The following is a 22,383-nucleotide window of genomic DNA, read 5'->3' on the forward strand; positions in this document are numbered from 1 at the left end:
CGTAAGATATGCTAATAGACTGCCAAGCGGCTCGGGGAGTGTTGTATGCCAGGAAATTAGGGAAAATAAGGCCCAGTGACTGAGTGTTAAATATATGTTTTATTCATTTTATCAATATTCATTTAATTACTAATTCTACGCTACTTTACCATAAATCAAAAGTAAAGCATGCTGCGATATACAGAAAGTGGGATCTCAAAATCATAAGAAGCAGAAGTAAATAGCTTGCAGTGCAGAGTCCCTCGCTAAGCTGGACGCTAACACATGTTGGACAGTTCACATCACGGCTAAAGATGCTGACATGAATTTTCTTATCTCTTGTCAGATCTTCTGTTTTTGTTCCTGTTTTTCTCCACAGTGAAGGTGGAGCTGTAATCGCCACAGTTGTTCTCCACCACTGACAATAGGCAAGCACAGATAAAGACAATACACAGTCATCGCCTCCTCCTGCTCTGCGGTCAGAGATCTAAAAAGGAGTTAAACCACGAAACTACTTGCAGTTCTGGGGTTTGCACGTTAGAGACGTAGTCATTCGGGTCGTCCGGTCTTCATATTCTAAGATTTTATAGTACCAATATTTATTAGATAGCTTTTTATCTTCCTCTCTATGTCCTCCTGATTATTTAACAGCTTGTAGAATCACTTTCAGTACTAATAACTTGAAGTAAGTGTTTTCTAGAAGACTTTGTCAGTCACTCACATCTAAAGGAAAGGAAACTTTCAGCTGGTTTACCATGCCTGTCCAGATAGATCTACTCTGCTGATGTTTGTTAATGCACAGCTCACTTCAGGTTAAGCTGGCCTTAAATGCAACTCTGGAGTATTTTGGTATAAGATACACCTGTCTAATGGCTGCCAAATCATTGCACTTTCTCCACCTTGTTTAATAGTATAATGTGCTCATATTGATGCTGGTCTCCTCTTTCCAAAAGACACAGTTTAGGAAGTCTTTCAGTTTATTCAGGTGCACTTTGCACCTGAATAAATCCCAACTTCCTCTTTGTTTTATTAACTGTATTAACAATAAAAAAAAAATCTATAGATCTCAAAGCAAAGCATGATCTAAACTTGGGGTGAATCTTTAGGTAGGTTCCTCAACTCCTGAAAAGATTGATAGTTAAGAAAAATGTCTCCATATCTAAATCATTGTTCTCACTGTAGAGTAATAAGTCTGAGATATTTTGGAAATGGCTTTAAACCCCTCGTGTTGAGCACCTGCATGCTCCAGACCAGCCAGTTAGCAGAATGACTTCTTTCGTAGAGGAAGTCACACTTGCCAGTAATGAATTGATCGAGAGCGATAAATGTCACTGAAACAGCAACAGTGAGCTTACTTTTCTACGCAAAGCTTTTCTATTTTAGTTTTGCTTTTGCTTTGTAAACAACAAGAAAAAGAGAACATTTAATGAGATCAGCTTTATTATGACCTGACAGATAAAACCCTGCAGGTGAAAGAGGTTGTGTGATATAATGCATTTTGTGAAATGTAAAGGAACCTTGAAAAAAAAAAACAAAAAAAACTGCTTGTTTTTTTTCCAGACAGAAGAACTGAATTTGGAGGAGCATTAATGGGCAGATGAGGAAGAGGAGGAGGAGGAGAAGATGAAAATAAACAAGTTCAGGGCGCAGCGAGAGGGAAAGAAAACAGGACACGGACAGAAAAAGGAGGAACTGCATTATTTGTGGTTGTCTCGGCATTGTGTACACTTTGAATGCCTGGGTGGAACCGCCGGTGTTTAGTACAATTATTTAACACGGCGCTGACCCGCTGCAGGAAATCTGTGCCGTTTGGTGGACCCTTTTATTCGTTTACGCCTAACAGTAGCGCAAGCGCACTCGTTTTCGTTTTAGCGGCCCCCATGGGGAATGACCTTCTCCATTCACTGTACTGCTGTGTGTGTTTTGGCTGACATTATGTTTTTAATAAAAGAGATTAAAATGCTTTGCCACGGAAAAGTATGCTGACATTTAGTCGCCCCGCATACCTTTACACATTAACTCCTTTCAGAGAACAACTGGGGCTGAAATAAGGGAGTGTGTGTGTTTATATATATATATATATATATATATATATATATATAGCATGTTTGGTCTGCGGTAATGATGAAGAGCAGATGCTAGAGGTTAATGATTATCTCAGGGGACATTTAGACTTCATTTATTAAGACATTCTTCCTCCTTGTTTGCTCACGATAATACGGCTACTCTGCTGTTGTGAGGTTTTCTTATGTAAAGAAAAAAAACTACTGAACACGAGGAGATCCTTTCAAACTAGCAGACTCTTCTTGTGCACTAAATTTACAAGAAGTAGAAATTATAGCGTCCATTAGATGCCTTGCTTTAGTGTTGCAAAGCCGCTCTGCTGCAGTCGTATTCAATACCCCACTGGGCATTTTTCACTGTTACAATCACAAACTGTGTTTTGTGGGATTTTATGTGACAGAAAACCACAAAGTAGTGCATAGCTGCAAGGTGGAAAGCAAAGAATGAATAGCTTTCAAAGTTATTACTAATGAAAATCTTAAAATTATGTCATGCATTGTGTTCAGTCACCTCTGAGTGAATACTTTGCAGAACCACCATGGATTTCCTCAAGTAAAAAAATAATTTAAAAAATAGATAAAATACAACCCCATACCACAATGCCTCCATCACCATGTTTTAAGGTGGTAATGGTGTGTTCAGGGTGATTCACTGTGTTATTTCTTCACCACAAGTGGCATTGAAATTATACACTTTGGTCTCAATATGTTCTCTTTGTCCCTTATAAGGTTTCTGTGTGACTGCAAACAGGACTTCTTATAACTTTACATCAAAATGACTTTTTTCTTGCTGCTATTTTTGAGATTTAAGCTAAAATGCATTAACTAAAACATCATTAGGGTTAGTTAAAAGTCCAACTTTTATTCACTTTCCCTTGTAATGCCAGTAGAATGTAGCCTTTGCTTGTTTGTTTTATGTTTTAATCATGTAACACACTTTGAATGACCTTGATGCTGAAATGTGCCATGCAAATAAACACAAGTTAAGACTACACACTGCTTTGTGTTGGTCTGTCACACTATTTTACTTAAACGTACACTGCCGTTTGTGGTTATAGTGCAACTAAATGTTTTATTCCTTTATAAAAATTCAAAAAGTGTGGGATTGACTTGTATTAAGCCTCCACCTTGGATCAATATATGGTAGAAACACTTTTACGTTCCCTTATCCTGCTCAGAAATTTAGACAGCAAGATGCTGCCACCACCATATTTCACGGAGAGCGCTCTGAGTGACTGTAACGTGACAAAATGTATAGTGTAGAGAGTTGGAAGTTCGCTACAAATAATCTAAATTTCACAAACTAAAGTGTGTGTGTTTCACCCAATATATTGCGGGCGGTGAATTTGGGGTAAACAGATGTGCTCGAGGCAGCAGGAACGGAAAAGATGAAAACACGAATGCAAGCAGGAAGGATTGATGGGAAAACTGCGAAAGCTTTCACTCACAGGCTCCGGCATGACGTAGTGCCTCTCGAATTCCTGAGTTATTACTTAAAGATGTCTGCTTGTCGTTTCCTCTCTTGCTTTCCAGCGCTCCGTGCCTATCGCGCTGCCTAAACCCGATGCAGCAGCAAATGGAGACAAATGCTTGTCAGTTCATTGGAGCGGTCGTGGCGTGTGAAGAAATTCCAATTGGAGCAGGCACATTTCACTGCAAATTATGTTTTATTTAATCACGGCGAACGAGACAAAAGCGATTGTGATTCGGTCTGGATTTAAGACGTGGAAGCGGCCAAATATGAGAAACAAATTGGATTATTGAACGACGCCGCCGCCAAACATTTTCCCCCTTAGATGTCTGATGATTGAGGGTGACGGGATCCAGTCAGTCAGGCTCAGTCCTGAGACTTTGGTTCCAGGACTTGGTCAGAAACAGACTTTCTGTCTGAGTGAACACAAACACACACACACACACACACGCACTCACTGACACTAAACACACACACATACACACACACATACGCTGTTCCCACTTTCAGGGAAGCTTCTGAGTAAGGAGGAAAGTCAACGGAGAAATTTACAGAGGAAGCAAGGCGTAATCTATGAATTATATATACGCACTGAGACTATGATTTCACTCAGAGGAAAGCCCATTCTCTAACCCCCACTTTCTCCCACTCCTGTTAGGCATTAGTCCACGGCTCCGTTCCCTCACTAGTAAAAGTTAAGTCCGTGACAACTTTCTGATGTCATTTTAATGTTTTTTTCCCCCCCTCCTATGTGTGTGTGTGTGTGTGTGTTGCCACAGGTGGAGGTGGAAAACGGAAAGGCAGGAGTAAAAAATGGAAGGAGATCCTTCGCTTTCCTCACATAAGCCAGTGTGCTGAACTGGGAAAAATCATCGGTAGGTTCTAGTGCTCTCTCCTGCTGTGAAGAGGGTGTGTTTGGCTGTTGGAGTTTCCGAATGCTCCGTGTTAAAGTTGTTTTCTTTTTTTAATTATTATTATTATTTTATACTTTTGCAGAGAGGGATTATGCCAGCATCTGCGACAAGCAGCCTATTGGACGGCTTCTCTTTCGTCTTTACTGTGAGACCAAACCCAACTTGCAACGATGCATCCAGCTGCTGGACGCAACGGTACCATGAACACGCATTTAATGGGCTTTTTTTTTTTTCACTCGAGGTTTTCCTTTATTAATTGATTTATGTGGAAAAGAAAAAAAAAATTGGAAAGTACAAATTGAGGTTTTCAACCTTTCAACCTTGCCTAAATTTTTTACTATTAATCCTTTCATGTATTTCTTATTTTTAATGTGGCTTTCTTTACTGTTGTTAGAATTACTTTGTGAATGGATGGAGCTACATACATAAACATGCCCTCTACTGCCTCAATCGAAGGCTGGGTGTAGAAAAGGCTTTCAGTCTCAAACTTTGCAGTAAGAAGATGTCTGTTTATATAGAATAATCCAGTCCAGGCATTTGAGATGATCAAACATGGTGTGGGTTCTCTTAAGAAAACACATGGAAGTAACAATTTAGTTGAGGAATGAAGGCTTCACTAACCTACGAACTTATTCAAAGAATCTTTTAGTGTAGAAGTATTAGGGTCAGATTTGATTACGCTGAATATTTAAGATAAAGAGTTAGAGTTGCACAACAGCGGCCCAAATTCCTTAAAAAGTCAAAAAAAAAAAAAAGTCTTTCACTTAGTGTCAATAGAAAGAGCTGTTGCAAATACTAACTTCAGTTTTGTTAGCAGCTAATTGTTAGCCAGTGGCTTTAGGATTTGTCCCTGTAATTCACCCTTTCTTATCAAATGTTAGGAGCACTCACGTCACTCCACGTCATCATCTGGGTTGTTAACTTTTTGTTCCCCATTAGGCCTGAATTTTTTTTTTCTGTGTGAGTGATTATCATTTCCAGTGCCAAGGCCAAATTGACGTCCTCAATAAATAAACGAGGACATGATTAAAAAGCGCATGAATAAAATGGTCTTTAGGTTTTCCAGTGACTCCAGGTTTGGGAAAATGGAATGCCAGCCTCCAATCCCAGTTTTTTGTCAAAACGTCTTGTACTTTTCTGCTTTTAAATTATCATTGAAATCATTAACTTATTGTCGACAGTGGCGGGTCAGTTTCTGATTGTATAGTTCTTTAAATCTGAGCTGTGACAGATTCAGGACAGAAGGTGTGAAGTGTCCTAGTGAAGGTCAAGGAAGGTGCAAGGCCACAGGACTTTCACATCACCTTCCAGGGTCAAGCCTGGACTGATCAGCGCTCACATCCTGTTTGACAACGCCAGGCTGTTGGCAAAGACTGCAATTATGGGACAAACTTAATTTTGTGAGCCCAGTGTAGACGAGACAGTCAAGAGTTTTCTAAAAGAAGGTTCAATTGCAATAAAACTGTTATATCAAAGGAATAAAAAAAAAGAAAACTAAAAAGACGAAAACAAGAATTATTTCCTTTCTTACTACAAAATAAGAGCCACAAAGACACAAAGAAGGCTAAAGCTCAAAGCATTTGCCCTCATATCTGAGAATTATAATTATATCTTAGGCTAAAACAGCGGCTGAATAGCGCTTTGCGAGAGACTTTTTCTGGTTACACCCCCAACGATTAATGATTACAGAGGGATATTATGTCGGGCTGTTGTTGCAGGAAGGAGCGTTCTGTTTTATACGTCCTCACAGTAAAAGAGCTGAAGAAAGCTCCCGTGGAGCTGCGATGTTTCTTCCGCTGTGTCTGAAGTCTGCCAGGCAGTCTGAAACCTGATGGAGTCTGAAATGTTTTCCTGCAGACACGTCTCGGTGGAGTGCAACGCTGCATCTCTGCACATGCAGACGCAGACTGATATGCAGAGACCTTTACTGCCATTATGCACTTATCAGCGTTTTTGTTCTTAGTCTGTTTTTGTGTACCAGGGATCTCATGTTTCACATAGTGATAACTTAAAGAAATTATTTAAACTTCCTCCACCACACTCCCCCTTTCTGCAGCTTCGTCACCACCACGATGTTTCCTCCTCAGCCCGTTAGGGATCTGGCAGTCCTATTTTGAACATTTGTTGAACTTTGGAAAGTTCAGTCAGCTGCTTCTGCTTGTAAACAACTTTCCCGTTGGCATGGTTATTCGTCATATCAGGTTCGCCAGACATAAAACCCCACTGGATGTAGCCCGGGGCTAGCACAGGATCCATGTAATGAGAAAGAAATCCTTCAGTGGAAAGTTAAATCAAGCAGCGTAGCAAAGATAAACAGAACGTTACAAGAATTAATGCAGTAGATACCAGCATGGAGCCACACTAGGAATTTTCTCTTGAATGCTAATGGCGGTGGGGGAGAGAGTGTTTACAAGAGTGGGTGAAATGTGTTGCAAGTCTGGAGTGAAATATCGGTGCTAAAATTGTTATATGTAACAGTATTATATTAGAACAGGGTTGAATTAGAGTTGCTTAGGTAGGAATCTGAAAATGAATCAAACTGATATTGATCAGATCTAAATTGTCTTCAAGAAGGAGTTAGTTTCGAATATCTGCCATTCACAACTAATTGTCGGAAAGAGCCGGATCTTCTTAAAGAGACAGAGGCCCGACAATCTCAAATTTCTTATAAGTGGTGTTTGACATTTACAGCAGCCGAAGGCAACATGGATTGTTGATTTTGCTATAACTGTGTGTGAGGAATATACACAACAGTTCCCCTTTAAACTGCTTGTGACCATCTCTGTAAAGGACAGCAAAAGACAAATGTTATCTGAGTGGAAGAAAAAAGAACAACAACAGCGTCAGTCAACAAACCAACTATTTCAGTGAACTATTCTGTTTGCATTGCAGTTCAACAGAGCTTTGGCTACTCAAACAGGCAGATCTCCTGGTCGTTTACCTCCCTCCCAGCCCCGCACTCCCATTTCTCACTCCTCGTCTAGACTAAATACCTCCCACATGACACATTTAAGTCTTTATCTATCAACACCCAGAATATCTATGTGGGACATGTGACAGGTCAGAAAGGACAGCATTGTTTCCCCGATCCCAGAACACCCCTTCTCCCTTCCGCTGCTCTGCCTTCTTGTGACCACCTACTCCAAAAAAGCGACCACCTCTGCAAGGGGGAAACCACTCACACTCACTCATCCCAAACACAGGCCGGGGCTAATTCTGCACTCGGCCCATGTGACGAACTCTGACGCTGCGCTTATTGTTGGGCATTATTTGTGGCACTCAATAAGCCGGGTCTGTGTGCGGCTACAGCCAAGCGGATCCTTGTGCATCGAGTGATTAAATAACACCGCTGCGCGCTCTGAGCGGTTGTGAGGCTCGCTCGGCATGTTACGCAATCTAGTCGACGTGCTATTCAGAAAATTTTATAAACAAGTGGGCAATTAGCGGGAAAGGAAAATGAGGAGGAGAAAGCCTGAATGTGTGTGTGTGTGTGTATTTTTTTTTTAGTGCTTAGGGAATGTACTCTGGGGGCTTCCAGAGAACCATCCTGCATCACAAGTGTGTGTGCGTGTGTGTGTGTGTGTGTGCGCGTGTGCATGTGTGTGTGTGTGTTGGAACCCCGCTGGTTCCAAAAAGCCAAAGGGGCGTCTCCTTTCCCCTTCGTCTGACCCCCACCAGCAAAGGGTGGGAGTCAGACCGCTATTTTACTCTTGGTTCAAGTGCCTGTTTGTGTGTTTGTCAGATGAATGTGTGTGTATCATCAGTGAAACTTCTGTTAACAGTCACTATTCTTCTTCTGTGTTTCTTTGTGTACAATAGATATTTGTTATAGTTTTATTTTTATTTTTTTTGGTGTGTTGCTTTGTGGTGTTTCAACCGAGCTCTTGGCTTTTGTGTGTATGCCATGTATGTGTGTGTGTGTGTGTGTGTGTGTGTGTTTTGTAGTGGAAATCTGGTGACACTGGTGTGACACACTGTGACACTCCAGGACCTCAAGGAATCCCACTGTGTTTACTGCGGGATTGCCAGGCAACGCCGACCCATGCTGGAAAAAGCCCAGCGAGTAGAAAGGCAAGGACCAGTTTGCATCACGGACGCCATGTTGTGTCGCCCTGTCCCTCCGCAGAAGTTGAAAGCGCTGGCTGGGAAACGCATCAGAGCGCTTTCACGTCACTGCCTTTGCGAAATGTCCAGCGCGTCCAGCGGACAATTGCCTGTTTTTCTCAGTGAAAAGAGCAGAGAAGCAGCGTATGTTTATGTGAATGAGACTGTCAGAGGTCTTTTTCACAGAAAAACAGCTTTTGCTTTATCCAGGATTCTTCTGTGGACAAACTTCACACTTTTCCAGACTTTAATTTTCATTTTTCTCAGATATTTGGTGTGACTTTAAAATATGAAATACAGATGTTCACAGTGAATTTATGACAATTGACAGGCTCTACATATGGCATCAACCAAAAGCCAAAACTTAAATGAAGAAACTGAGGTAGCATTTTCGGACGGACGCTACCTCCGTCCTCCGGTCATCAGGAGATGAACTTAATCTCTCGTTTATTTTTATGGACACTTGGAAAAGAAAATTTCTGACTTTTCCGAACCTTAGATCCACTAAAGTATGTATTAAAAATCTAATTTATGAAAGTGAAAAGTTAGCTTTTTATTTGACTTGGGTAACTTCACTTGAGCATCTAGTTTTTATCTTTTTGCAGTTTCACACTCACAAGTCCATTTCATCCATTCATGTAGACACATTTATACAACAAGGTCACGTTTTCTCTGAGTTTCCTGCCGTGATTCATAATTATATCCTGATTCTAATCAGCTCGTTGTTCTCACCTGTGCTGCTACCTCTATAAACTCCAGCTCTGCATTCAGTCATTTTAATGTTGTCTGTCATCATGCCCTGACTCAGGCTGAGAGGGGTCGTGGCTGATATCCTGATTGTGTATCTGGCTTGTTTCTTCTCTTCTGGCTGTCGCCTTTGCCTGCTTTCTGACTGCATTGAGTGTTTTTCTGCTGGATGTCTATCACAGCCTCACAGATTTTGAATTTGTCCTAACTCTTCCCCACTTTCTGTTACCGACCTGGACCACTTAAGGTTACAGTGATTATTCGCTTTCCCATGGATAAAACTGGGCTTTGTGTTCTCCACGGCTTCGTCCCTTTTTGATTTTCAGTGCATAGACTTCTCTGCTCTGTCTTGCGGGTGGAACAATCCCGATAATCTGACCCTTTTCCTTTCTCACACCGTCAAAGCTTGAGGTATTCCAGACAATCAAGGTCCGATTCTCTGAGGAAAGCCTGGGAAACCACTTCTGCCAGATAAACAATTACTTCCTGTTTGAACATCCTAGCTGAATGCCAGTCACTCACCATCCGGTCTCTATTGCAGAGTCTGGCCTGAAAGCTGAACCCAACCAACAGCCTCGTTCCTGCTTACACATTTATACAATTACTGCCAGTAAAGACTGTTTAAACGTTGCGGGGATTTGATTTCCGTTTGGGGTTCATATTATACATCCCAATATTCTAGTTGGAAGCGATGTCTGACGTAGTGCTCGTTTAGCATGTGATAACCTCAAACACACAACTTCCAAATAGCCACATAATTAATTTACAATCATGAGACCAAATGAAGCATAAAGGATTTTAATTATCCATTTGACCTGGTGGTTTTTAAAGAGTATTTGATTCATAGAGAAACAAGTTTAATGATTTTTAAAGTAAAGAACTGAATGCACATGTTCGAAATCATAGATTTTTCTTTCTTGTTCATTCATTACAAAAATGACACATTTAGGCCCAAATATAAGCAGATTGGTTATATTAACAAATTGCACCACATGCTTTTTGCAATCATTAACAAGTGTTTTTGGTAAATTCTGGCTGAATATCTGACCACTCCTGATGATGGCTAGAAGGTTTCGAGTTCATTCAAAGTTATTTGTCTGATATGGACGCAAGAGAAAAAGCCCCTTATTCAAATTACATACACTGAAGCCTGACTGAAATTTGCAGATGTCCACATCAGTCAGTGTTAATACCTTCTTGAGAGTTTCATAGTGAGACAAGTTGAAGAGTAAGTGAGCTGTTTAGTCTCAATGACGAAGAAAGTTTGAAGGACTGCTAAGCATGGTAGTGGTAGCTTAAGGCTGAGGTTTTTTTTTGCTTCTAGTACTACTGAATATGCACTGAAAGAGCAGGACTATCTCCAAATTCTTCACATCTAAGTTTCTAAAATCTTGGACAAAAAACTGGATTTTCTAACAGGATATTGAACCCATAACCTCTTTTTTTTAAAAAAAATATGTGGAGGATGATTAAAAGCACAATCTCTTCCCAGGAAAACAGCCGATTTAAATGTGTTTCTGCCATTTTGCATAATAGGAGTTGTTGGGAGTGTATGTCTAATTTTGAGTATAAGCGTTAGGAAAGATTAACAATAAAATTAAACTTATTTTTCTTTTTGTTTTTAAATCCTTTGAAATAATATAATGTCTGATCACTTCAACCTTAAAAACAGAACTGTGCAGGCAAGTTATTAAAAAAGAAATTAATAACATGCCAACGATTGTATCTGCAATGTTCTTAGGCAAACTCTTTACACTTACCTAAAACTACTTTGGGGGTTTTTAATGTTTTTTTTGTTTTTTTTGTTTTTTACTGTTTCCACGACACCGTGCAACAGGCCTCTTTCTATGAGAGTTCTTCAGAAACTCAACAGACGTGTTGTTTTTTACTTTCTGGTAAAAACCTAAGTCATTAACAGGTCTGGTCATGATTCCACCTGTGATAGTCATGCTATGTGAAATGTGGCCTCACAGAAAATGTCAGCACAAGAATAATTTTGATAAGGAAATGCAGCACAAGTCATGACCATGACATTACTCATGCTTCTGTTTTGCATGCATGTGTGTGTGTGGTTTTTTAGGAAGACTATGAGGTTACACCTGATGAGAAAAGAAAAAGCAGGGGGGAGCAAATCATCAAGACCTTCCTTTCAAAACAAGTAAGTTTCCCTACCGTGTGTTTTCATACCTCACCACCCTTTGAGGTTAACACTTTACTGCGAAAGGGAAACTTATTACCTTTGACAGGTTGTCATGAGGGGGAACAAAAACGAATCAGAGGCAAAAATGACACTGAAATAACGTAAAGGTTTAAAAATGAACGCACTTGTTAAATCTATCAGAAATTAAACCGAATACACACGATTGCAGGCCGTTCTGCGTTTCTCCTTATCTTGAAGTGTTGCATACATTAGGAGGTGATGGATTTGTGTGTATCTGTGCATACTTGTGACTGTGTGTGTTTACATGTGTTGATGCAGTCACCTCAGCGAGTAGACATAGCCGAGGTTTTTGCAGAGCAATGCAGAGAAAACCTGGAGCTCAGTCCATGTAAGGAGATCTTCAGCGACTGCCGCAAGTGAGACGCCATTTACTCACTCTCACCTGTTTGTCATGTGACCAGATTTTTAACCACTCTCTCTCTCACTCATTTCTCACGCTGAAATTTAGTCCATGTGGTATGATCGGAGAGGTTTGACTGTGTTTTTTTTTTTTTTTTTTTTTGTGCCAGGGCAGTCCATGAGTACCTGAGTGGAGCTCCGTATTCAGACTATCAGAACAGCATGTACTTCGACCGCTTTCTTCAGTGGAAGATGCTGGAGAGGTTTGTTGGGTTTTGTTTCGACGCCTTGTGGAAAACAAAACTGAACGGCTAGATAAAATGAAATAAAATCAACGTTAGTCTTAAAGGTCATGCCGCAAACCAGCTGGAAATGTTTTGCAACAGAAGATTTATTAGCTAAATCAGTTTAGGCGAGGTGAATTGTTAATATCTGAGATTTTATTGTTGCATGTGTCGATGCTTCGAGATAGAAAGTAGGTTGTAAAGCTGTTGCATTATTTACTTTAAGTGACATTTTATCTACAGCTTGTAATTCTGCAAAACATTTGCTATCTTTAGGATTAGAAGTATGATACAAAATGCCAAAACCTATACTGTATAAATCAGACTTGTTGAAACCAGCGGGGGAAAATGCCTTATAATAAATTAATCAAGCCTTAAACTCATTCTTTCATTTTTGCATGTTTAATTTAATCAGTGTGAGAATAAGTATTGTAGTAAGTACGGTGAACATTTGTGATGCTGTGGGCTATTTTGTCCTTCAGTCATATAAAGTATCACCATCAGAGGTATCAGTATCAGCACATATGACTTTGTTAAAATCATATTTCTGAACTCTAATAATACTCTCTGGCATTTTGAAAGAGAAAGGAGCCCACAGGATCATAACTCCTCCACCATGCTTGGTACTATAATGTATTCCTTTACTGAGTTAATATGCAGAAATTAAATGTTTAAGATGTCTAAATGTTTCAGTGTGAGATTATGCTAATGCAGTAAAAGATGGATGTCTTAAAAACTTTCATGCATCTGAGCAGCCAATAATTTGAAAGGCGCTGCATATTTGTAACGGAATCCTTTAAATTATAGTGCGGAAGAAAAACTATGCAGTAAGGGCCAGATGTGCGTCAATACAGAAAGTAAGATAAAAATCTGTGGTTGCTTCTTATCATTTCTGTTTTTGTTAGTAAGGTTACTTCAGATTTGCATGAAAAAAAAAAACAAAGTGAGTGGTTTCTTTTAAGGGTATTTAATAAATGTCGATTTGGAGCCGAAATGTATATCCCGGCTGATTCCAGTCAACGTTTCTGTCTCTGTCTCTGCCTCTGCCAAGACTTTATGTGGAAGCGTAAACCTTTCCAAACATTCTCTGAATGGAACATCCGTCCTAAATATGTCAGATAATAAATCGGTTTTGGTTACTATTTGCATTCATTTTCGGACAGGATCTACACCCCCTGCTGTGAAAATATTCTATGCAAAACACATATTAAGGTCATTCAAAGTAGGCAGCAGGCTCTCAGGGCGGTATTGATTGCATCTTCTGTCTCGACAGTGAAATTTCGCCCAAGAAGCCCCACCCTCTGTACAGGAAGCAGAGTCAGGATGGCATTGAGCTCCGCAGATGATATCTCTGACTTGATCGATACCACATAACCACCTATTAATGGATTCTGTTGTATCTGTGTACCGTCAGGCAACCGATCACTAAAGACACATTCAGACAGTACCGGGTGCTGGGAAAGGGCGGATTTGGGGAGGTAAGAGAAGCGGCTGGGCGCCACATCTAAAAAAAAAAAACACATTGGGAATTTTCCTTTGACACACTGGACAATATTCTTGCCGTCCTCCGCAGGTGTGCGCATGCCAGGTCAGAGCAACAGGCAAGATGTACGCCTGCAAGAAACTGGAGAAGAAGAGGATCAAGAAGAGGAAAGGAGAGTCCATGGCTCTGAATGAGAAGCAGATATTGGAGAAAGTCAACAGTCGGTTTGTTGTGAGTAAAAGTCATTTGCTTGAACGTGCAGCTGCGGGATTTCATCCCCGTTTGTGTCAGAACGCGGTTTCCCCGCGTCACGTCGCACGTCTCCGTCTTTCCTCAGGTGAGCCTGGCGTACGCGTACGAGACCAAAGACGCACTGTGTCTGGTGCTGACCATCATGAACGGCGGCGACCTGAAGTTTCACATCTACAACATGGGCACGCCGGGCTTTGACAAAGACAGGGTCCAGTTCTACGCTGCTCAGATCTGCTGCGGACTCGAGCATTTGCACAGGGAATCTATTGTCTACAGGTAGCAATCTCATGTGCACAAATCTGGCAACGCTATTCCTCCACTCTGTATGTGAAAGATTGATGACTGGTGATTCTTTGCTGCTTTTAGGGATTTGAAACCAGAAAACATCTTATTAGATGATAATGGTAAGTTTTCTGATCAGATTTCAAGTTATAACAAATAATGCCATTTTTACAACCTTTACATTCATACTAATCATGGGCATGAATGAAGTTATTTTCAAAAACACAAACTGGATGTTCAAGTTTGCATTTTTATTGTGGGTTTCCGCTGATCTACAAATTATATATACAGGTGAAAATATACACACACAGCCCCAGACAAACCACACACACAATTTAGCCGCCAAAAAGCTTCTGGCTTAATTCTGAACGTATTTTAGACTTGTTCCTGGCAGAACATGGCTAGTTTATTTAAACTAGTTGCTCTCCTGATGCAGACCAGACTTTTGAGATCAGGAAGGTTAATGTTGTCCTGTTTAACTCCATTGCTAAACCAGTTTTAAAGTGTGTTTGGATTGTTGTAGGAAAACCCAGTTGTGCCCCCGGATTCGTCTAGCTGGTTTATATTTAAGTTAAAGAATCTAGTCCTTTGCTTTTATTATCTGTCAACTTTGTGCGATGCACCACTACCACAGGCACTGAAACAGCCCCTCAGAATGAAGCTGCCACCACCGTGCCTGACAGTTTTTAGTGTTCCTGTGTCTGAAAGTGTATGTGATTGTTAATACGCTTGTTGTCGTTGTGGCTAAAAAGCAAACATTTTAAAGGTCCCGTCTGACCTTTAAAATGTTTATCCAGTAGACATTTAGTTTGAAAGCATGACTAAAGTGACCAGCTCTCATTCTCTCAGTATTTGCTGATGTGAAACGGTGTAATCTCGGCCACAGACATCCCTGGATATGCATATCGCACCTGCTACTTTATGTATAACTTGTGCAGATTGGAGAAAAACTTCTTCGAATTCAATTGTGTACATTAATTCATTGTTTTTGAAAATATTTTCATTTTCAGTGAAATCATTCCAGGTTGAGAAAATAATTGCTAAAATCCCCAAATTAATCAGACATTCATGCCAACGATTAGCGTATGAAGCTTTTCTCCGACGCTGGAGGACAGTACTTTGTTTATTTAACTAATACCTCATAATTGTAGTAAAATGTAGAGTTATATTACATTTAATGGTTTTAAAAGCTAATTAATTTATGTACCTGATAATGTACCTGCTGCTTTGTTGCAGGACACATTCGGATCTCTGACCTGGGGCTGGCCATCAAAGTGCCTGAAGGAGAACTCATCAGAGGCAGGGTGGGGACAGTAGGCTACATGGGTAAGAAATAACTCGCTAATGACACACTGACAAAACAAGCTGTTGGGGGAACAATAAAATATGTGCAACATTTTATTTCTGAGAAGAAACCATGGAAATTTACCAGCTAAAAAAGTTTCATTCCAGGTATTTTTTATACATTGATGGAATTTACTCGACTAATCTAGGTAAAATCTAATTATTAGTAGTATTATTCAGATCACTTGGTTAATTTGCCCTGTCTTTCCATGTTATTAAAAAATAAAATTGGTTTGTGGCTAAAATATTACTCTGATAGTTGTAGCGTTTTTTCCTGACAACCACAGCTAGGGGGCGCTGTTTACTGCCGAAAACTTCCTTGGGCATGCTAGCAAACTTTAACCTCAACACGTTAACAAGTTTGGCCATCAACGTGCAAGCAAGTTGCTAAACTACCCCTAAAACATAGATATTTCTCAACCACAGTAACAATTCATAACTTTTCTTCAATTTATGAATTTAGTCATAATACAACCCACATAAACAAATTGCTTGCTGCTATGTGGTGGACACCAGAACAGGCAAATGGGATAAGCTAACATCTGACACACAGTGTAAAACCTGGGATACTGTTGTCATTATATTAACAAACTCTTCTTATAGCTTTTTTTCCCCTCCTCTTTGCAGCTCCAGAGGTGATCAACAATGAAAAATATGCCATGAGCCCCGACTGGTGGGGACTGGGCTGCCTCGTTTACGAGATGACCGCGGGACGATCGCCCTTTCGTGCCCGGAAAGAGCGAGTGAAGCGGGAAGAAGTGGAGAGAAGGGTGCAGGAGGAAGAGGAGGAGTACAACGACAAGTTTACAGAGGACGCAAAGGCGATCTGCAGAATGGTGAGGCTGGATGAGACGCTGTGTGTAGAGGCAGAGAGATAGATAAGTGATAAATATCCTGAATGACTCATCTCTGTGCTTCTGCCTGGCCAGCTGCTCACCAAAGACCCCAAGCAGAGGCTTGGGTGTAACGCGGATGGAGCAGCGGGCGTCAAGGCCCACTCGTTCTTCAAAAACATCAACTTCAAGAGGATGGAGGCCGGAATTGTAGATCCTCCCTTCGTGCCTGATGTGAGTGCTTGGTTGTTATGGTGTGCTCAGATATATCAGTGATAAGTGTTCTGCTAATTTCCCTCTCGACCCTGTCTTTCTCCCCCCGGTCATTCCCCTGTCCCAGCCTCGGGCCGTGTACTGTAAGGACGTTTTGGACATAGAGCAGTTCTCCACTGTCAAGGGAGTAAATTTGGACCAAACCGACAACGACTTCTACTCCAAATTTGCTACGGGCTGTGTTCCCATCCCATGGCAGAATGAGGTGAGCCAGGCATCCCTAGATGCTCCGTTCACTTTCAAATCAGCAAACGTTTGACATTCCCTGTGTTTTCGTGTCCTCTGTTTCCTCCTCTAGATGATAGAAACGGAGTGTTTCAGAGATCTGAACGTGTTTGGGCCTCAAGGGACGAGACCTCCCGATCTGGACTGGAATCAGCCGCCGGAGCCACCCAGACGTAGCCTGCTGGACAGGATCTTCAGGAGGCATGTAAGCGGATGTGAGCGCACATACGGTGGAGGATCCGGACGGGCTCGCTCAAACTAACCCGTCTCTCTCCTTGCTTCGCCACAGCACCCAGATGTGTCCATCTCCAACAGCCGTGTGCAGTCTTCCAGTGTAAATTCTGTGGACTCCATGTCCAACTCTGCCCCCTAGTGGCACAGCGGACAGTGTGGGACCTACTTAAACCACAAACGTACTCTCAAGAAGGGAAGGAGCTCGGAAGGGCTTCCCTGTTGCTGATTGGTCCGCAGCTCAAAGGCCTGAGCAGCAGCTGGAGACAGCCTGTTTGAAAGCCTAAATGGTCGGGAAGGGAGGGCAGGGGACAGGGTGGGGGGATTGACCGGGCCCTGAGATCCTGGGCATTAGTAGTAGGACACTTGATGTTGTGGAGATGTTTGGAAATATTCAGACAAACCTTACTTTCCCTCAGGATTGTTGGACTGTAGAACAGAGCCACTGTTGTTGTTCTTGAACCAGAAAAAGGATTTAAAAAACAAACTGATAATCAGGGGATTCACTGTATAATAAAGACCACCACAGGGAATAAAGGTTGGGTAGGGGTGGGTGGGGGTAAGGGTAAGTGAATTTTGTTTTTCAAAGAATAAAAAAGGGTCTTTTTTTTTTTTTTGCTTTAATTTCAGTCTTGTACTTTCTGGCTTGTATCTTGTACCAATTTCTCTCTCATCTCTCTGCTTTCCCCTGACGTGTCGCCATCTGCACAACTCTTAACTTATTCTTTCTCCGTTCTTCACCTTCCAGACCTCAGATCAGTCCTAAACATTCAGAACACGCCACCTCAGCAACCTCAAACGCACGATGTACATTGCCTTCGCGTACACTCAGGCCAAAGATTGCGGTTCTAGTTTTGTGATACTGTTGTCATGTTGAATTGTTGATTTTTTGAAGGTTTTTAGCTGTTGTGTAGAACTACAGGAGGATCAGAATGTGTGATCCCATTTATAGACTTTTCTTTAAATATGAGCCTGCAGACATATCATACAGCTTCAAGCACACACTCATACACACACACGCATACAGTACAGCGCCTTCCAGAACTATCCGTACCTCCTGAATACGTCATTGTCAATTACAACCACAAGCTTCACTGGGTTTCTTTGGGAGTTTATGATTGACTGACACGATGTAGCCCATGGTATGTCGTTTTAAACTTTATTTAAACTAAAAATCTAAAAAGTGTGGCATGCATTTGCATTAACTCCTCCAGTAAATATTTTATTGAACCACCTTTTGCTGCATTTGGTGTACGCCTCTTACAGCTTTTTCACATATTTTTGCCAGTTCTACTTGGCGAAACACCTTGAACATTTTCAGATATCTGAAGACGCTCAACTGGATTCAGACTTTATCTTGGCATTCCACTGCAGCTGTGGTTCTGTTCAGGGTCCTGGTTCCACTGGAAGATGAACCTGTCGGTGTATGTAGAAGGCTTTGACTTCTTAAACTTGCAGCTGTGCTTCACCCTTTCCACTTTTCATTCAACTCAAATTCAGTTCTACTCAAAAACATGTTATTTATCCCGAAGGGAAATGAAATGTCTTTGCAACTCGTACCGTCCAGTCATCTTCAGAGTCATCGTGGATGTGGACACGGCGCTGCTGCTCCAGCATGCTGCCACTTTGAGCTGCGCAAGTCTAGAATAACAAGTTGATGGGTTGTTGAACATTTTTCTGTAAGAGGCTCTTCTAAGTTTACGTTATTTGAGAACTCAAAACTGTTTAAATATCTTAATCTGCCCCCAATCTCTGACCTTTTTGGTTTTCGTTATGCTGTTTCTTTAGTAATGCTCTCTAACAAACCACACAGGGCTTCACAGAACAGCTAGGATTACATTTGAAAAAGATTAAGTCTTTTTTTAATTGTTAGTTATTTCAAGGTATGAGAGTAAAAGGCGGTCAGTACAAATGCATGCCAAACTTTTCACATTTGTAGCTATAAAAAGAAAAACATGTATCATTTTCTTCCACTTTTAAAGTGCGTGTGCTGTTTTGTGTCCTGTCACACAGAATGTCAAACGAAAGCTCGTGATTGAAACGCAACAGAAGTGAGTAGTTTTGCGAGGCGCCGTACTATGAACACACTCAGACTTGTGAGAATCGTGTTGTGTTTTCATTGCATGGACAAGCGTAAGTGTGGACAGCTGTATCCCTTTTCGCTTCTGCATACCTCATTCCTCCGACTCTGCCATCTTATACACGCGGACGTTTCCCTCGGTTTACGGTGTCACTTTATATTTGGCATTATGTGGAGTTTGACAACTAATTAATATGCTGTACAGAAACAGATCTCTCTTTTTTTCTTCTTTTTTTTTTTGGTAGTTATCTGCACAGTCCCCATGGAGTGGAGAGGAACACATGCACTCAGCATGACTTAAAAGTTGCACAATTTAAAATACCATCAAGCTGTTTTTGTTTCCAAATGAAAATGTCTTTCCTCTGATCAGGCACATCCTTGTATTGATACCGTCACATGCCGCTTGTTTTGTTTTTTCTACACCCGAGACTTAAAAGTGTTCTTCTTGTTCTCCCTATGCCTTTTCCATGTAAACGATACTGCTGCATAGCCATTGCTGTCACATGTACAGATTATTTTTTTTATATATTTTTATTTCTTTTTTTTTTGCCCGTTTACTCTAAGCCCTCAGCGCGCTCTTCAAAAATGCCTCACGAATCTAAAGGGCCTTCCTCTTGTTTTGTGTCCAACTGTAACCCGAAGACACAGGATATCGAGAGCTACCTGAAAGGTTTACCTTTTCTGAATCTTCTTTAATCAGCCCAGCTCCTTGGCGTCAGAGCTGAGGAGGAGGAGGATGAGGAGGAAGACACCAGAGAATCTCCACACAAAGAAGTGGCCTTCTCGCAGCAGCACAGCCAATTAAAGGGAGGGAGAGCACTGGCTCTTCTGCTTCGTTTTTAAGAATGTGGTGTATTTCCCTGTTTTAAGCTGGCAAAAGCTGTTCCATGCAGTAATTTTAATCGTCCTTACCGATCTCACACAAGCCTGTTTTTTTTTTCTTTTTTCTTTTCCTCTTGATGTGAAAAAGGAAAAAAAAAGTATCTGAATCAGACTGAAGTGCCTCCTTGTTAGCATGATTTCCAGACAATGCCCACACAGACATCAGCACTTTGTTTATTATCTGACTGTCATGCTCTGTTTGCTTCGCTGGGGAAACACAAATACACATAGACTTACACAGTTTGTTGGAAGGGAAGGGAAAGGAAGGAGGAGTCGCAGACGGAGCGGAGTCTATGAGGGAATTTTCCTTCTTAATGTGATGTACAGCAAAGTGCTGAGTGCATGTGAAAGCCAAACCCACTGTGTCAATCAAGTCCTAATAAACTCTGTATCATAGTTTGAATACTCATCTGTTCATCTGCCTCTTTCTTTACCATCCCGATTGCTCTGTGGATGTGACTGTGACGCCACATTCACACGTCGGCGTCACATGTTATCCACCCAATTCCCCTTTTTTATGGCTTTTGCACACGAGCGGAGATAAAGTGGGGTGGCCGTTCATTACTCTGTCTGGCTAAACACACACCAAAATTAAAAGATATGTGTTGAAGAATTGAAGTCTTTTCTTTAAGTTGTTCAGATGAAGAAAATGAAGATGGCATCTGTTTCTTTGATCCCTTCAGTTTCAGAATATGAAAAAAAAATTATTGAAATATGTGTATATAAAAAAATACAATATTCTTTATTAGAATTTTTTTTCAGAGACAAAAACCATCAGACTCTGAACATTTCCTAATAAAGAACAGAATACCTTTCAGTTCATTCAGTTCCTTTTAGCTGTAGTCTTCAGCTTTTGATCAGCTGATGAGTGACTAGATTGAGTTTACATGTCACTTTTAGTAAACCGCTCGCTCTGTTTCTTTTGTCTCCTGTTCCTGTTTCTTTTTTTTTTTTCAGCATTTTGAAGTTTTCACTGTGATCACTATCCAGCTGTGTGGAATTGGATCACCTTGTCTTTCCACTTTGATCAGGAGTGTGGATTAAAAACTCAAAATGCAATTTTTGTGTTGATGGGGCTCACCTGCTTCTCCATTAAGCTGAATGGTATAATTTCAAAACCACCTTGTCAAGACTTGTTGTGCAAAATAGGAGGTTGAAGTTTCAAGTGAAATAAGAAACGTCTAAAGCAAATCTTAATGTAAAGCATATTAAAAATCTGTTTTGAGGAAATTAAAAGCTTCAGAAAGCACTTAAGGAAAATCTTCTTGTTCTTGTAGGATAGATTGTTTGATCGTTAGCGCTTCCAATTTTGGATTAACTTTTAGACGAAAGTGATGTGATGCAAACCGGAGCCTTATTAAAAGAAAATCACGTACTTGCTAATAAAAAGGGAACTCATTCGATCAGGCTTGTGACCTGGTTTCTCGTTCTCTTTGTCCCGTGTTTCTTTACTGTACAAAAACATGGGAGTTTTTCCACTGCGTGATGAATCACCCATCACACGTCTGCTTGTTCTCATGTTGAACGAGGGAACCTGACCGCAAGGACGTGGGGTCACAGTTTAAGGTGACTTCGGTTTCTATTTTCCTCCTGCCAGGGACTTATTAAACACCTCTTTTCTCTCCCTCTGCTTGCTCTGACTCTGATCCCATAAGCGGTTTCCCTCTTCACAGGTTTCCAGCTCTGATCTGATCTGAGCTGTTGCCTCTGACAGCTTTCTTGACGAGGGGCCTGTTGAGACAATATTACCCTTAGATAACTTGTGTTTGGATTGGATGGAGTAAGCAAGGTTTCTAAAACACGCACACAGCTTTATATAATTTATCCTTACCAAATCTAATCACCTACGCTTTTGGGTGAAATTCCAGAAACGGTAATCTGGCTGATGATGCTATGTTTAAAGAATAAGAGGAAACAAAATGTTAATGTTAAGACTTTTAGGAGAAGATAATAGACGTCCTGTTGGAAAAAGAGACTCATACAAAGTACATACAACAATAAATGAACCAAATGTTATTTTGTTCAACACAATTTTTTATTGGATTTTTCTTTTAACTACTGAAGTAAGATAACAGTGATGCTATAAATAGATGAAACCTTCCTTGGTTTTATTCAAGTTTTTATAGGAATAAAAAAAATATTCTGCGCTTTAAGAAGAAAAAAGTCCACTGAATTTATCTATTTAATATTTAATCCATGAAGCCAGATGGAGTACTCGAGTTGCTGACATGACGTTTCCTCCTATGACATTGAATTTTTGCCAGTCTTATTCTGAGACATCAATCATTCTTACGGGAGAAAGGAGCCAAACTAAGAGAAACATTGTTGCCCTTGAGTTGCGGAGTGATTATGCGGTCATGGTCCGAGAGGCTGGAC

The 22,383-nt window shown here is 40.8% G+C and overlaps 1 protein-coding gene across 2 annotated transcripts in view; it reads left to right on the plus strand.

Annotated features, from left to right (window-relative positions):
* The window catches only part of grk5l (G protein-coupled receptor kinase 5 like), a 40,488-nt gene extending 21,495 nt beyond the window's left edge, over nt 1-18,993 (plus strand). Inside the window, exons 2-16 of one of the 2 annotated variants that reach the window (XM_015014327.1) lie at nt 4,293-4,388; nt 4,510-4,622; nt 11,359-11,436; nt 11,758-11,855; nt 12,009-12,101; nt 13,537-13,600; nt 13,696-13,836; nt 13,943-14,133; nt 14,224-14,261; nt 15,376-15,465; nt 16,111-16,319; nt 16,413-16,550; nt 16,657-16,794; nt 16,888-17,015; nt 17,104-18,993. In XM_015014327.1, the coding sequence (XP_014869813.1) occupies nt 4,293-4,388; nt 4,510-4,622; nt 11,359-11,436; nt 11,758-11,855; nt 12,009-12,101; nt 13,537-13,600; nt 13,696-13,836; nt 13,943-14,133; nt 14,224-14,261; nt 15,376-15,465; nt 16,111-16,319; nt 16,413-16,550; nt 16,657-16,794; nt 16,888-17,015; nt 17,104-17,152 (1,664 nt within the window). In that variant the 3' untranslated portion in view covers nt 17,153-18,993. Of the gene's footprint in view, nt 1-4,292; nt 4,389-4,509; nt 4,623-11,358; nt 11,437-11,757; nt 11,856-12,008; nt 12,102-13,536; nt 13,601-13,695; nt 13,837-13,942; nt 14,134-14,223; nt 14,262-15,375; nt 15,466-16,110; nt 16,320-16,412; nt 16,551-16,656; nt 16,795-16,887; nt 17,020-17,103 lie in introns of both variants that reach the window. The other variant, XM_015014326.1, reaches the window with a different exon arrangement.
* The last annotated feature ends 3,390 nt before the right edge of the window (nt 18,994-22,383 follow it).

Source organism: Poecilia latipinna, unplaced genomic scaffold (assembly GCF_001443285.1).
Source record: "Poecilia latipinna isolate Pla-1442-1.1 unplaced genomic scaffold, P_latipinna-1.0 Scaffold1806, whole genome shotgun sequence".
In the NCBI taxonomy this organism is placed as follows: domain Eukaryota; kingdom Metazoa; phylum Chordata; class Actinopteri; order Cyprinodontiformes; family Poeciliidae; genus Poecilia; species Poecilia latipinna.